This window comes from Phaseolus vulgaris, chromosome 11 (assembly GCF_000499845.2).
Source record: "Phaseolus vulgaris cultivar G19833 chromosome 11, P. vulgaris v2.0, whole genome shotgun sequence".
In the NCBI taxonomy this organism is placed as follows: Eukaryota; Viridiplantae; Streptophyta; class Magnoliopsida; order Fabales; family Fabaceae; genus Phaseolus; species Phaseolus vulgaris.
Window position 1 is genome coordinate 45306951 of NC_023749.2, and position 15151 is coordinate 45322101.

The window sequence follows — 15151 nt, forward strand, 5'->3', positions numbered from 1 at the left end:
CCAATATAGAAAGGAGACAAATTTAGTCTCATGCAATGTCCAAAGAATGATTTGGAACGGAAACAGATGGAGAATATACCTTATGCATCTATTGTTGGGAGTTTAATGTATGCTCAAACTTGTACACGACCAGAAATTAGTTTTGCAGTTGGTATGCTTGGAAGATACCAGAGTAATCCAGGATTGGATCATTGGAAAGCTGCAAAGAAAGTTTTAAGATACTTGCAAGGAACAAAGGATCACATGCTTACTCATAAAAGATTTAATCATCTTGAGGTGATTGGATATACATATTCAGATTTTGCTGGCTGTGTGGATACACGAAAGTCTACATTTGGTTATGTGTATCTTTTAGCCGGAGGAGCGATTTCATGGAAAAGTGTGAAGCAGACAGTCATTGATGCATCCACCATGGAGGTTGAATTTGTGGCATGCTTTGAGGCCACAGTTCAGGCTAATTGGTTGCAGAATTTTGTTTCAGGACTTGGAATAGTTGATAGTATTCTCAAGCCACTGAGAATTTATTGTGATAACCCTGCAGCTGTCTTCTTTTCTAAAAACGACAAGTATTCCAAAGGTGTTAAACATATGGAATTGAAATACTTTGTCGTTAAAGAAGAAGTTCAGAAACATAGAGTGTCAATAAAACATATTAGCACTGATCTTATGATTGCTGACCCTTTAACAAAAAGGTTACCGCCCAAAACATTTATTGGTCATGTTGTAAATATGGGCATTATGTCTACTAGTGAATGATGAATGTTGTTACTAATGCTTATTTGACACTCTGAGCTTATTGATAAATAAAGTTTCTGAAATTTATGTTTTCTACTTTATGTATATGCATGTAAATTATGTTGTGGAAAACAAATTATGTTGTTATTGATGAAAAATGACATTATGCTTGAACCTATTATGGATTTCTCACTATAAAGTCATATCAAGGAGAAAGAATGATATAGTAGTACATGGAAGGAAATGTGTTGATTGAAATGACATGTAACCGCCATGACTCTTATTATTTTTGTATCATTGATCTTGATTAATGATAGAACCAATTTATGTAAGACCTTTTAAATGCACATTTATGTAATTATTAAATCATGAAAGTATTATAACTCATATGAGTCAAGTGGGAGAATGTAAGAAATTATGTAAATTAATTTCTATAAAGTGACTCACATGACTTAGAGTTTGGACTTTGGACCCAAATATGATTTAATAATAATATAATAAAGGGTCCATTGGTTAATGTGAGAAATATATATCTGATGATATACCTAATGGAAAACCTACATCTGATGGAGATTGGGAACCAAAGGTTATAGAGTTCTTTCTCTACAAATAATAGTTGTCTCACTGATAACCATCATGAAAGTGTGTGACAAAAACGGAATTGCTAAGAGATAGATTGGGACAAAGGAGATAAAGTAATTGCTCAAGTAGGATCACTCATGGATCAAGGTAAGTGTCTATTCCTTCATGGTATGATTGTGTGAGAGAATCATGATATGATAAGATCTGTATTAAAAAATTATTGTATGCGTTCATAATCATGTTTTTATTTACAAATAATACAAATAAAAAATGTAATTTATATAAGATAATATGTTAGGCTTAAAAATTTTAATAAGGCGAATAAACTTTTTCGGAAAATTTAAAACGTTTTGTCATAAAATATATTGTTTAAATAAATGACATAAAAAAAAATTCTTGTTTTAGTTAAAGAAAATAAAATTTAGTTTTTAGTTAAAAAACTAAAAATTTAAAAGTATTGAAATAATAATTTTATTTATATTTAAAATTATAAAATTTCAAATTTCATGTCTAAATTTAATTTACCCTATACTTTCATATGCCTTTTTTCCTACCTCCAAACGTCTCCCTCACTCTCTCGTCTCTTACCTTTGTTTTCTATTTTAAAAAATGTTTTGTTGAGATAGGAATTTGACAATCAGATAACAATTGTAATGTAATATTGTTGAAAGACGTAATAAAAAATAATATAAAATCTTTACATTTCATATGTACTTAACCACTGTAGTATTGAAGATATGATTACTTAGTTTCAGTAACCACAATTATTCTACCAACAAACAACCCAACCCATGGAAGACACTCCAAGGCTCACTAGAGACCCTCACTTTCAAGGAATGAATTTAGAAGAATACTCTCATTTTTAATAACTTTAAAAAACAAAGAGACAAGAAAAATAATATAGTCAATTCAAGTTTAATTCAAACTAAATTTAAGAGGAAGGAAGAGGTCTTATTTAAAAATGCATAAGCTCCTTATACTTGTTGATGTGGAACTAAATTGTACAAGGTGCAGTTACACATTCTCTAGTTCCACATCCAACAATTTTTTGTATCAAACCTTTATAAGTAATAAACTTTGGTAGATTTGTTCTTGGCCATGTGGTGATTCGTCATATGTTGACCTCTTTTGTAGAGTTTTTGACTCTCCAATTAAGACTAATTAGGATGATAAAATTGATTTAGGAACTAGGATTTTAACCATCCAATTTACCCTAATTGAAGGTCCACTGTACTCATACTTTTTACACAAGAAATCTACTATACAAAATATTCTACTTCTTTGTAATATTTTTTGTAATTTTTTAAAAATTTATTTACAAAACTAACAAGAAAGAAGAGAATTCTATTAGATGTCCTCCATCACCAACATCAACCACCACAACTGGAAGACACATAAAAAAAACTTTTTCACATATAATTAACAATTATAATGTTAAAATATAATTATCCACATCAACATATGTAATCATTTGAATTTTTTGTTTTGCATTATGACAAACAACAAACATTAACCACACAGCAAACAATACACCACGCCTTCAACACTACCGAGACAAAATGGGGAAACTGAAGAGTAGAAACGAATGAATAAACCCAAGACAATCATAACGAAAGAAACCCAATTTTAATTTTTCTCTGTAAATACCCCCAATTTTTTAAAATCGTTCAGGCTTTAGTTTCTTATCCACACTCTCTTTAGTTTCTTAAAATTCTCCTTTCTCTGTCACTTCTCTCTCATTACTTTATCTTTTCCTTTATTATTTCTCACCGCTCTTTCCTTTCTCATTATTTAAACATGCTTAAATATAATACCATTTTAATTGAATTTGTAATTATCGTTAAAATCAAAAAATATCCAAAGCTTACTTTCATAAGAACTTTTAAAATACACTTTACATATAATAAAAATTAATTACCATATTGAAATTAAGGATTTAAAATTTAAAAGTTAAATTTCATCCTACATGGAGAATGTTGAGTAATGTTCCCCAGGATTCGGTAGGGCCTACATCAAGCACAATGCATCATAAATTAAAATGAAATATAAAAAAGGCCTCAAATAATATTTTATGATATAAAACAAAGTGGCAATACTCATTAATTCCATTAATAAGTTAAGGAAATGTCAGATGTCAGAATTAGGACAGGTGCAGCACTATGCCCTCCGCTACCAGAAGTCTGAGAACGCATTATCAATTCTTCAACAGGAACAATGTTTGAAGATTGATACTGATACGGGGCCACTGACTGTTTCTTACTTCAATTACTCAGTTATGCTCCGCCACATGACGCTCAACCAACCAACCAGATGTACGCAACCAACATGTTGAGTGGAGCAACATTTAACCAGAAATACAGCCAATGACAGTGATTAGTACAGTACAACTTATTTTCTTCTGTTTAGGGATTCCTACTCAATATACAATATATATCTCTATAACTAAATTAAATATTAAAAATAACATTATCTGCACAATGGTTTACAAGATTAATGATAGAGACGTTTTTTCAATTCAACGCAAATGAAGCCGGTTAATCAAATAAAAGTACTGCGAATAATCAGGTATGAGTATCCTAAAGGAAAAGAAATAGTACAGAACATGAAATTCGACATAAATAATCTGTCTTATATTTCAAAGCTGCATATTATTAATCTAACGCAAAGAATGTTAAAATTTGGATAAAGTACCGATATGTAAGGACCACAACATAAGATTCGAAAAAGCAAGCATCAGCCAAGATTCGTCAAAGCAACCATCACCCAAAAGGTTGAAGATAGAGTAGAAAGCACAACACAAAATTAGTAAGAATATATAAAGAAGCATCAAACAAATTCTACAAATATGCAATTATGCATGCTACAGCATAATTTGGAAGGAAAGGGTATAGAAGAATCAAAATAGTTGGGTAAGCCAGGCTCAGTTCCAGAGAAAACAAAGAATGGATGCATAATCCATATCCAAAAGATCAAACTGCTATTAAGAATTGAGAAATGTCATCCTCGTAGATTTAGGATAGCATTGTTTTTGGTTCAACTCTGGAATCAACCTCTTGAAAATGCAAGTTAATCCTGCCCGAATGATTGATCCAATAACCCCTGGACCCTTGTCAAGAAAAGAACTTATGCCACTTCTAATCTTGTTAGACTTAAGAATTCATTGTTTGCCAAACCATATATTAAAAGGATTTGGGTTACGAAGAGAAGCAAAAACATAAGAAAGCAATGATGTTCATCAATATCAAGCTTCTTTGTCGTTATAAACAAAATATCTGGCTAAAGTAAAGAGTGCAAAACAGTATGTTCTTCATCCAGCCTCCACATTAGCAGTCAATAATCTCATGCCAATACACAGAAGATGATGCTAAGGCCTTCGTCATCAACCACAAAAACAATCTAAATCCTATAAGATGAGAAATAACAGCATCAATTCCTTGGAGTTCGCAATTTCACAAACCAACACTGGGTACAAGGTGGTCTGACAGACACTTACTCAAAGCCAGACAATGAAAAGACGATAATGCACAATATTAAAGGAGTAAGAGAACTACAGATTAAAATTAAGTAGATTTCAAGAGTATAAGCAACCACTGACAGTGAACAGCCATCTAGTGAAATAACTCGCCACTCTCCTGACAATAAATTCATACAGCACACGCCTGATACAATTAGACAAAGAGTAGTAATTCCATTCAAGTGCCCAGAAATGGGAAATACAAAACAGTAGAGATACATCCAAAGCCTACTTAAGTTAAATATGGACAGTACCAAGATTTAATGACTGGCAGGATGTAATTAGAAAAAGCTATATATGATCTTAAAAAAATTAAGTATAGCTATATTAACAATGATAAAATATTAAATGCACTAACATACAATGTTAAAATTAAGAAGTATAGCTACATAACAATGATAAACATACAAAATGTAGCAATTTAAAAAAAATATAGCTAAATCAACATGTTACTAATTTAACTAAAGAATATAAAATATTAAAAGCTTAATAATACCAATAATGAAAATTGGAGATGATGTAATACCAGAAATTTCAAGTAACAGGAATCAATATTAATGATGGAAAAAAAAACATGAAAATGTCACTCACAGCATACATGCTGAGTGGCTAAAATGGAGAAAAATATTTAAGGTTACTTATGACAACAAAATAACGACCAAGCTCAAAGATTATGTTTTTTATACCACCATAAAACCAGATAAACTTATATGGGGTAAAAGGAAAACAAGGATATTAATATCAATAAAAATAAGGCTTTTATCCAAGTCCATTAATGTCATCAGATCCATGAAATTGACTTTAACTGGTGGGATAAGATTTTATTATTATTGAACAATTTAAAATATTGGAATATTGTCGTGAAAACATATAATATATAATATAAGATAAGAAGTTAATAAACTTGCATCTTACATTTCACAAGCAATTGATAAAGTTGAGAAACAAACACGGATATATTGAGAGGGGAAGACAATCCCTAAAAATTTACTTTATTTGGAAAGAAAATTATTTAACCAGCACTGAAAGTAAACACTGGTGTATCCCAAATAACATCTAATCTCATCAGTCATAATTTTTTTTAAAATAAAGCAAACGTAATTGGTTTACCCACAAGCGTTTTAGTATGGGTTCCATTGACAATGAAATACACATGCTTCAGAGAACATCACCAATTCCCATTATCAGAATTATTTTGCAAAGATACAACGAGTATTCCAGGCATAGCTTTTGAGTAAAATGGTCACTATTATAAATTACCAGAACATGTTTACAATCCCCAGTGTAAGAAAGAAATATTACTATATTGCTTATTGGATGAGAAAATTGATATACCACTAGAAATTGTGAACGCCACTATAGTTACATTACTTGCATTTTACAATGATAATTATTAGATAGCCACGCATCAAATATACAGTATAAACACTCCGTTAGAAAATAATTATACACTTGCTGACGCCATTTCACTTACAACCTGACAAACATTATATAAAGTAAATTATTACAACCTGACAAACATTATATAAAGTAAATTATGAGAATACCATAGCATCAAATCAACATGACTAAAACACTGCATTAGAAAATATTGTAAACATAAACAATTGAAACAACCGCAGCATTGAGCAACTTTTGTTAAAACTAACCACAGGAAAATGTGACTAAGTACAAACTCAGCTAATAAAATTACCATAATCCAGAACTATATAATTAAAACAAAGGCTGTAACAGCCCAGATGATCCATCTAAAAGTACAAAACTAGTCTATCTCAACTGGTTTTAACTAATAACATTCATATGAATCAAGGCTTAAAAGGGGGACAGATGAAGTCAAGAGACTGTAAAAGAACAGGCTAACACATTCATTACACCAGAGTACATAGTCTGCAATTCACGCAATCACCAGAGGCACAAAGCATCTGCACCCAATAAGCGATGATACACCTGAATCAAACATCCATCCAACTCAATTCATCATTTCACAACCATCATCCAAAGAGCATTATTATAATATAAAAACAAGAAAAGAAAAAAAAAAACAAATCATTGCTCACCCTTTTGTCAGAACTACATGAACAAACAGCCCATGTCAAGGTACCATGTATGCGTAACCAACAATATAGTTTGTAAGATCAATAAACAAACACAACCACCACGAAATTATGAATGCAAAGTGAAAACACAAATACAAAACATATGCAACAACATAATATTAATAGAGAAGCTGGGGAAGACAAACAAAAGAATACAAAAAACTACAAACAAGATGAGTGCTAGCAAAACGATCAAACTGCAATATCAGGCCACATATGATAATCCAAGTTATTTGGAACATAAATTAAACCAGCACCTAATAAACTTTCATTCACGTATAGTAATCAAAACATAATAAAAAAACAAAAAGAATAATATAAAACAGAACAAATTAGAAGGCTGAGTTGAATTACACGCTAGATTTCATTGATATGCATCTCATCACAAGCTCACGAACTATCAATATTGAATTTAGCAAGCTAGTGTTGCATAAGAGAATCACAGTATTCAATGTTCGGTTCACAACCACAAATCTGCAACATGATCCCCAACAACACAAATCATTTAAGTATGTTTCGGTCTAAAAAACATGAACAATACACAATCAAAAATTAAAACAAGGCAAAAGAAAACCAACAGTATTCATAACATACACACCGAACAGATAGACACATTAAAAACCAAGCAGTCCACACAGAAATATAACGGAAAAGAAAACATATGAACTAATTGCATTTCAACCACACAACCTTCAAAGAATTTCAGAAACATGAACAAACAATTTTACCTCTTTAGTAGTACGGAGGCACATTCGGATACATCGAACCAGGTGGAACTCTAGGCACAGGAGAAGCACCAGAAGGAGGATGATGCTGGTTCTGGTATCCAGCCGAAGCTGATAAACCATAATGACCACCCTCCGGATATCCTCCACCGCTTGCAGGCATAGCCCCAGAACCCGGCAATCTATACAAAGAACCAGCACCACCACTAAGACCCCCACCAGCTCCTCCAAGCGCACCACCAACACCGGCACCTCCAACAGCTCCTCCTAACCCACCTGCAGCACCAAAGCCCGTCGAGCCCGGCCCACCATATCCACCATAAGGCCCACCCATCCCAGCACCGTATCCTCCAGCACCGGCCATTGAACCGGGTACGGGATTGGACGAATTCAGAGGATGATTATGGTTACCCAACGGAGGCTGTCCACCAAAACCACCATACGAACCCAACGCAACCGGTCCTCCATACTGCGGGCCGCCATACTGGCCCGGTCCAGACCCTGCCGCAGGAGGCATCCCCATTCCAGCCCCCACTCCATCCCCATGACCGTGCTGAACATTCCCATGCGCCTGACCCGAATCTGGTCCGGCTCGCTTCCCCTGCTTCCCATCCGTTATCGCCAATTTACAACTCAATTGCCTTCCTTCCACAGTTTTCACAGGATCTAATAACGCAGCTTGAGCCCCTTCAGGAGTCTTGTAAACAAAAAGCGCAAACCCTTTTGATTTTCCAGTTTGTTTATCAAACCCTAACGGTCCCTCTTCGATCTCACCATACACAGAAAAATGCGCGAGGAGCTTATCAGCCGGGAGGTCCGGCGGCACGTTGGCCACGTAGATCTTCCTTAGCGCAACATCAGCAGCGTTAGCGTTTGACGGGGAGTTTCCCGCGGCAGCCAGCTGCGTGACGGTCACTCGCCCGTCGATGCGCTTGCTGGGTTCTCGCAGGGCGAGGATCGCGCCGTCCACGTGGCGGAAGGTGACGAAACCGTAGCCCTTGGACTTGCCGGTTGCCTTGTCGACGATTACAACAGCCTCCTCAAGCTCGCCGTATGCGGAGAAAAGCGAGCGTAGCCCGTCGGTGGTAGTGTCCCACCCGAGGCCGCGTACGAAAAGTTTCCGCTGCGACACATCGGGGTCCGCGACGGCGCGCACGGAGGCGAGCACGTCGGCGTGGCGCGCCACCGCGTCCTGGAGGATGTCGAGGAGCTGCTCCGGGGTGAAGCGCTCGATGAGCTTACGCGCCTCGGAGGGAGAGAGTTTAAGCGGGTCAGAATCACCGAAACCGTTCTCATCAAGCTTGCGCTTCTTGGTCAGATCCATTGCGATTGGGATTGGAATTTAGAAGAGATTGAAGATGGAGTGTAGGAACGGTTAAACCCTAACCTAACCCTAATTTGGCGCTCTTCTTGGAAAGAGAGACTGATACTGAGTGAAGAGAGAAAAAAGAAAAAGATATTTGGGAATATATACCCGTAGTGAATGTTGGGCCTTTTTATAGGCCCAGTAGACACTGGCTGTGTTTGGGTTGCGTTCAATGTAAGATTTTTAAAATATTTTTATTCAAAAATATTCAACACATATATTAATGCATTGGATAACACTTTCAAATATATTACTAACAAATTAGGTAAAGTAACAATTTCTTTTACAATCTTAGATTCTTGATTTTAAGAAGTTCATGCTTTTGGTTTAATTTTATATTTACATAATTTTTTTAGTTTGATTTTTTTGAATCTTAAATTTAGCGTATTTATTTAAGATATCATCAAGAATTAATTAAATTAATAAATAGTAATAAAAATTAAATGCATGTAAAACTTTTTATGGAGATTTCTAACAAAAGTATAAAATATGATAAATCGATTTAAATTTTAAGTCTTTTATAAATTAAAGTATTTTTCATTGAATTTTTATTATTTATTTTTTCTATTGAATACTCAATAATTTTATATTTTTTAATTCAGTCTCAACTGTTTAATATTTTTTTAACGACATGATTGTTATGTTATCTTAACATTAACAAAATGTGAGATTTTATAATTAATATAAAATAATATTATTGTTAAAAAAATATTTTTATTATTTTTATTAAAGATGTGATGGATAATAAGATCATTGTACAACGATTAAGGGACAATCATCCCTACCACCATTGATGTAAGTGAGAATAACAACCTTTTGTTAGCCACCATGTTTTCAATGAAAGCAATGAAAGTTACTTGTCATTTTACATTAATCGTAATATCGTTTTATATTGACCACAAAACCTCACATATATTAACACGGGGAGACAAGTAAGCAAAATGACAAAACAAGATAACAACCACGTCACCCAGTTAATTAAAAATTAAACGTCAAGGATTCAATTAAAAATATAAAAAATTGAAGTACATAATAAATAAATAAATAATAGAACTCAATTGAAAACACTCAAATTTATGAGAGACTTGGAACTTAATTAAACCTATTTTTAAAATTCTGATCACTTAATGAATTAGTTGAAGTAGTAGGCTAGTACTACCCATTGAAAAACATTAGCTTATTTATATTAAATTACATAAATTCTAATATATATATATATATATATATATATATATAAATATATATATATAAATATATATATATGTGTATATATATATTATGAAAAGAAAAGAAAATAAGAAGAGAAAGTTGAATTGTGTTTTTGAAAACTTGTAGGCACTTTTCACAAATGTTGTCTGTTTTGGGAAATATTAAGATGATAGTTTTATATGTCAAGTGGTTGTGAAGTAAATCAAACAAAGGTTATGTATGTATGAATAATCCATTAATAGTAAATCTATTTGATAAAGTGTAAGAAATTCAACTTTAGTACATAACAAATATGCTTGTTTAAACATTTTAGTTGCACTTGTTCACTCAACGACTTTTGTAAGGATCTAGAAAATAACCTTAGAGTAAAAGTGGTATATTTTAAATGATACCTGAATATTTTATTATTAAAAGAAAATGACATATAAATAGAAAATTCAGTTATTCAGGTTTCATTTTAAAATAACCACCATCTCTCTAAAAGTTTCTATTTTCATTTCTCTCCCTTCTCTCTAAGATTCTGATCTCCTCGTTCATCTGTTTGACGATCAGAGTACGTCGTTAGACTCCTAGCAGCGACTGCCTTGTACCCTTTTCCTTTCCTCTCCTTCTCTCTATGATTCTGACATCCTCGGTTATCAGTTTGACGATCGGAGTTTGTCATTGGACTCCTGGCAATGAACTGCCCGATCAAAATCCTAAACAGAGTAAGTTCATTTTTGGTCCTTTTCTTTGAGTCAAATTTTGAACATGATAGGGCTGTCTCTACATGAGTTTTACATGTGACTCTTTTAGTTTTAGGGTTAATCTTTGTTAACTCAAGGTCCTAGTTATATAGTTAGATTTTGATTAGGACTCTATGGTGCAGGTTAATTACCTTTAAGCTTTTGGGTAGATTTGGAGGCATTAGCTAAAGTTCAGGGAAGCTAGTCTTATTAATTTCAATAAAACCCTAGGTTAGAAGATTTTGGATGTGGAGGTGACGTTTGTTTTTGCTTGCAGGATTGTCTCTTTTGAAGAGTAAAGTAATATATTGACTGGAATGGTTGATTTTGAATCTTTTATATTGATTTTAAGGTGAATAATTTGTTGAAAGTGTTTGTGATTGAGAATTGAAAGTGTTTGAATGATAATATAAATGAGTTGAACTGTTCTTTTTGAATATTTTGTTGAATTACTTAAGTGAGATGTTTGATGAGAAGTGGTTGTGTGATTTCAGATGATGATTGATTTAAAGAGCATATATTTGGAATTAATTATGTGTTTAAGTAAAGTTTGAGATATATTTGGATTGTTTAGAAAGTTTAAATATGAAGTGATTGAGTGGTGCATTGATATGTTAAATGATGTATGTAATGAGGTTCAAGTGTGATCAAGACGTAGTATTTTCAGGAAAGGAAATACCATGTTGAGATTGTTATTAGGGTGTATTGATTTGTGAGTGTCCTGTGAATGAGACGATCCTGACTCTACTGATATAATGAAATCACATAGATGAAGTTAATCAGTTGGTGAGAGTCGAAGGAGGTCCATTTGGCTAAGTCTGAGGTTTGAAAGAACTTATCAGAGCATATCAAATGGATTTACCCTGTCATATGAAGATGATGAGATGATGAGATATTGATATAATTATGTGCATGGTTGTGTGGGTTTCACATCAGTAGTATGACAGGTGTAGGTCTCTGGATGCTAATTTCAATACACGAGTCTTCCGGAAGTAGAGTCAAGTGTCTATGTGTTGTGAGTCAGTAAAAGTCTCACATATGAAAGATGAATTTTATGAATGTAATAGACACTTTTTTGTTTGAGAAATCATATGAGAATTGATGAATTATGCTTATTAATTTGAAATTTAAATTATATCAAAACTTTTTATATAGATAGCTTACCCTGTTATTTGTTTGTGTTTGTTTCTTTATCTGTGATGATCATGTTTTACACGGGAGTAGATAAGATTGCAGGTAATAGAGCTCCTTAGTGAGCAGCTGGAGAATGAGATAGTTTTATTTGAATGTTTTGTTTTGTTGTTAAAATTTTTGATGTATATATTAAATCCCTATGAAGAGGGATATTTCTTTTGAGATACACATATGAGAAAGTAGTATATGTTATTTGTAATTAGATATTGCTTGTTTTACTTTTATTTCATTATATATGGGTAAAATTATGGATGTCACAACTTTCCTTCTATGTTGATACAAATACAAGTAAAGTGTAGTATAGAGAAGTACAGAAAAAAAAGAATTCACACAACATTTTTATATTGATTTGTTTGTCACAATAGATTACGTTTATTTCTTTCTTAAGTAGCATATTGAGTTCTAATAAGCATACTAATACTGCAAGAACAAAGTGAGAATTATTTGGGCACATAGCCACTTTTGGCTAACCCCTTGAGTATTTTTTACCAAAGTGACTCCTGGATAACCCCTTGAGTATTCTTGATCCAAGACACTCCATGCGTAACAAGTATTCTTGACACAATGCGCTTTTAACTTAATGAGTATTCTTAACATAAGTCACTCATAGCTTAACGAATATTCTTTCAACTTGCAGCCACTCATGGTTGCCCCATTCAAATATTCTTTCACAAGTCACTTTTTGTTGCTCTCGTTCAAGTATTCTTTCCACAAGCCACTTCTAGCTTAGACAAGTATTCTTTCATAAGCGACTTCTAGCTTAAATAAGTATTCTTTGAACAATAGCCACTCCTAACTAATAACCGAGTATTATTTGCAAAACAACCACTCCTGGATGTAGAGGTTGCTTAAGTGGAGATCAAATTATCACGTTCTTTTGCTAACTAGAGAGGTTGACCTTTTGTTGATGGATATAAGATTGATACTTTCTTCTAGCTTACTGAAATGAATAGTAATAGTGCTCTCTTGAAGTTGTTTGTTGGCTCGAAAATTTTAGAAGTGTTTGTAGTCTTTCACTTTCTTCTTCTCTTTGAGTTACTTTATATATGCTTTGAAGAAAGTATTCTATGGATTTATTTATAGTCATTGAATAGCTTCAACTCTTTTTAGATGTCCTTTTTGCGTCTGACGAACTTGATTGAGTATGATGCATTAAATGCACTCCATACAACATTAAATGCTTTATTATTCTTTTACGTAATCTACTTAATAACTGAATATGGTTATCTTTTCCTGGGAGGTATGCCTTGGCCTAATTTTTTTTCATACGAGGTAGACAATCTTTCTAGAGTTGTCAATGCTCAATGTAAGGGATTTTTTGAAAAAAAACAACTCGAAATCCAAGAGATCTTTCATGTCGATTTTAGTTTATACCTTTAACGAATCTCTTTGATAGATGGACATTCCCTATAACACAGAATAAGCATATATGCTTATGTTAAGTACGATGTTAGCTTACTTCTATTCGCTTATCGTCTGATTATATTTGTTCCATGTTAAATGAAAAACAAAACTAGATTGTTGAGTGTTGTATCATTTAAGAGACACAACAGTTGTGTTTTACATGATTTGTTATTTCACTAGTGCATAAATGACATTTTACATAAGTTCTATGAGCCATTTTACACCGGTGCAGATGTGGGCATTGTAAAATGTGAATTACATATAACATCGATTAAGCCACCGATGTTATATGTAGCCCCATCTTATACAGGTTACTCGAGCCAACCGGTGTAATATAGGGGCTTAAAATGTCCAATGGGTAAGCTCATATATGTCAGCTTACCCATTGCACATTTTAAGCTCTTATATTACCCGGTTGGCTCGAGTAATCCCTGTAATATACAGCCAAATTTGAATTATGATCGAGGTCACATATTACACCGGTTAAGGTAATAACCGATGTAATATGTGTCTCTAAAGCACATTTTTTAGTGAATTGAGCCCTATATTACACCGATTATGGTCATAATCGGTGTAAAATGTGTCAGTTTTTTTTATAAATTTAATAAAATATGCTTTTTCTCAAATTTACAAACCTATAAATATAAAAAAACCATAATACTAGCCATATTGATTTGTATATGCAGAGAAATATAAAGATTGCTATTGAAACTAATCAAAATTGTATAATTTACATCTAATGAAAATGTACATATGTTAGAAAGTTACAAATCATTGCATGTTACAAATCATTGCATGTTTTGATTTCTAACTTGTAGAAAGTACTTAACCCATTCCTGGCGAATTTCTTCAAAGACTTTTTGTGCTTAGTGGCGCGAAATCTTCAAAAAGCTGAGAAATGTATGAGTATATTAGTGTTCATACTAACTTTAAATATCCATAATGAGAAGTTAGATCATTTAAAATCACATAATACCTGCTCCCCAGAGTCTATAATCCTCACACGTGCTATGATTTACATCCAATGCATCACATAATAACTAAATTCAAAGTTTCCTTGTTGCTTATTACACTATAATGAAATATCATTAACAATTAATTTAATTGAACTAAAAAAGTAAAACTTAATAGTTTTAATGAAGAAGTGAATAACCTTAGGATAAATCCAACCTAGAGTTTGTGATGATGAAGTGGACATACCCGTAAGACACTGCATACATTGATTGCACGAAAAAAATAAAAATCATTAGTAATTCACAATAAATTATATGACTTACAATAACATATTTTTGTACTACAATCTTCATATCTTGACTCGGTTTTTCTATGCAGTGAACAAAACCAGACAACAGAGTTGTCAATGGGGCAAATAAGCATCAATTGACAGTGAGACCTACTATAAAACATTTCATTAGTCATTTTTATAATTATGTAAATTTTAAATGTAACAAGTTTTACTTACCCATTTATAAAAGGAGCAAAATAAAACATTTTTCTTGATGTTTGAATCCATCTTTGAATGTAAGTCTGACAATTAAGTTTTTTATTCCCAGACTTCTGTATGGATTGGGGCTTAAGGAAACCATAAGTATCAAAATTTT

General features: G+C 32.9%; 1 protein-coding gene across 8 annotated transcripts; it reads right to left on the reverse strand.

Annotated features, from left to right (window-relative positions):
* Positions 1–4105: 4105 nt before the first annotated feature.
* Positions 4106–9124, reverse strand: LOC137828357 (UBP1-associated protein 2C). 8 transcript variants are annotated; one of them, XR_011083866.1, is made up of 3 exons: positions 7656–9105; positions 4634–4720; positions 4474–4593 (listed from the first exon to the last, which is right to left on the reverse strand). XR_011083866.1 is itself a non-coding variant. In XM_068634899.1 (2 exons), exon 1 carries the CDS (start codon positions 8974–8976, stop codon positions 7660–7662), a length of 1317 nt encoding a protein of 438 aa, XP_068491000.1. In that variant the 5' UTR covers positions 8977–9105; the 3' UTR covers positions 4106–4720; positions 7656–7659. The 8 variants fall into 8 exon arrangements, 6 of the variants coding, with proteins under 6 accessions (XP_068491000.1, XP_068491022.1, XP_068491042.1 ...); XR_011083864.1 differs by having other exon boundaries at positions 4634–4976; XM_068634899.1 differs by having other exon boundaries at positions 4106–4720.
* Between the last annotated feature and the right edge of the window lie 6027 nt (positions 9125–15151).

What these genes read in the sequence shown, in the direction of transcription:
- LOC137828357 (XM_068634899.1), bottom strand. Translation starts at nt 8,976, where the DNA reads ATGGATCTGACCAAGAAGCGCAAGCTTGATGAGAACGGTTTCGGTGAT.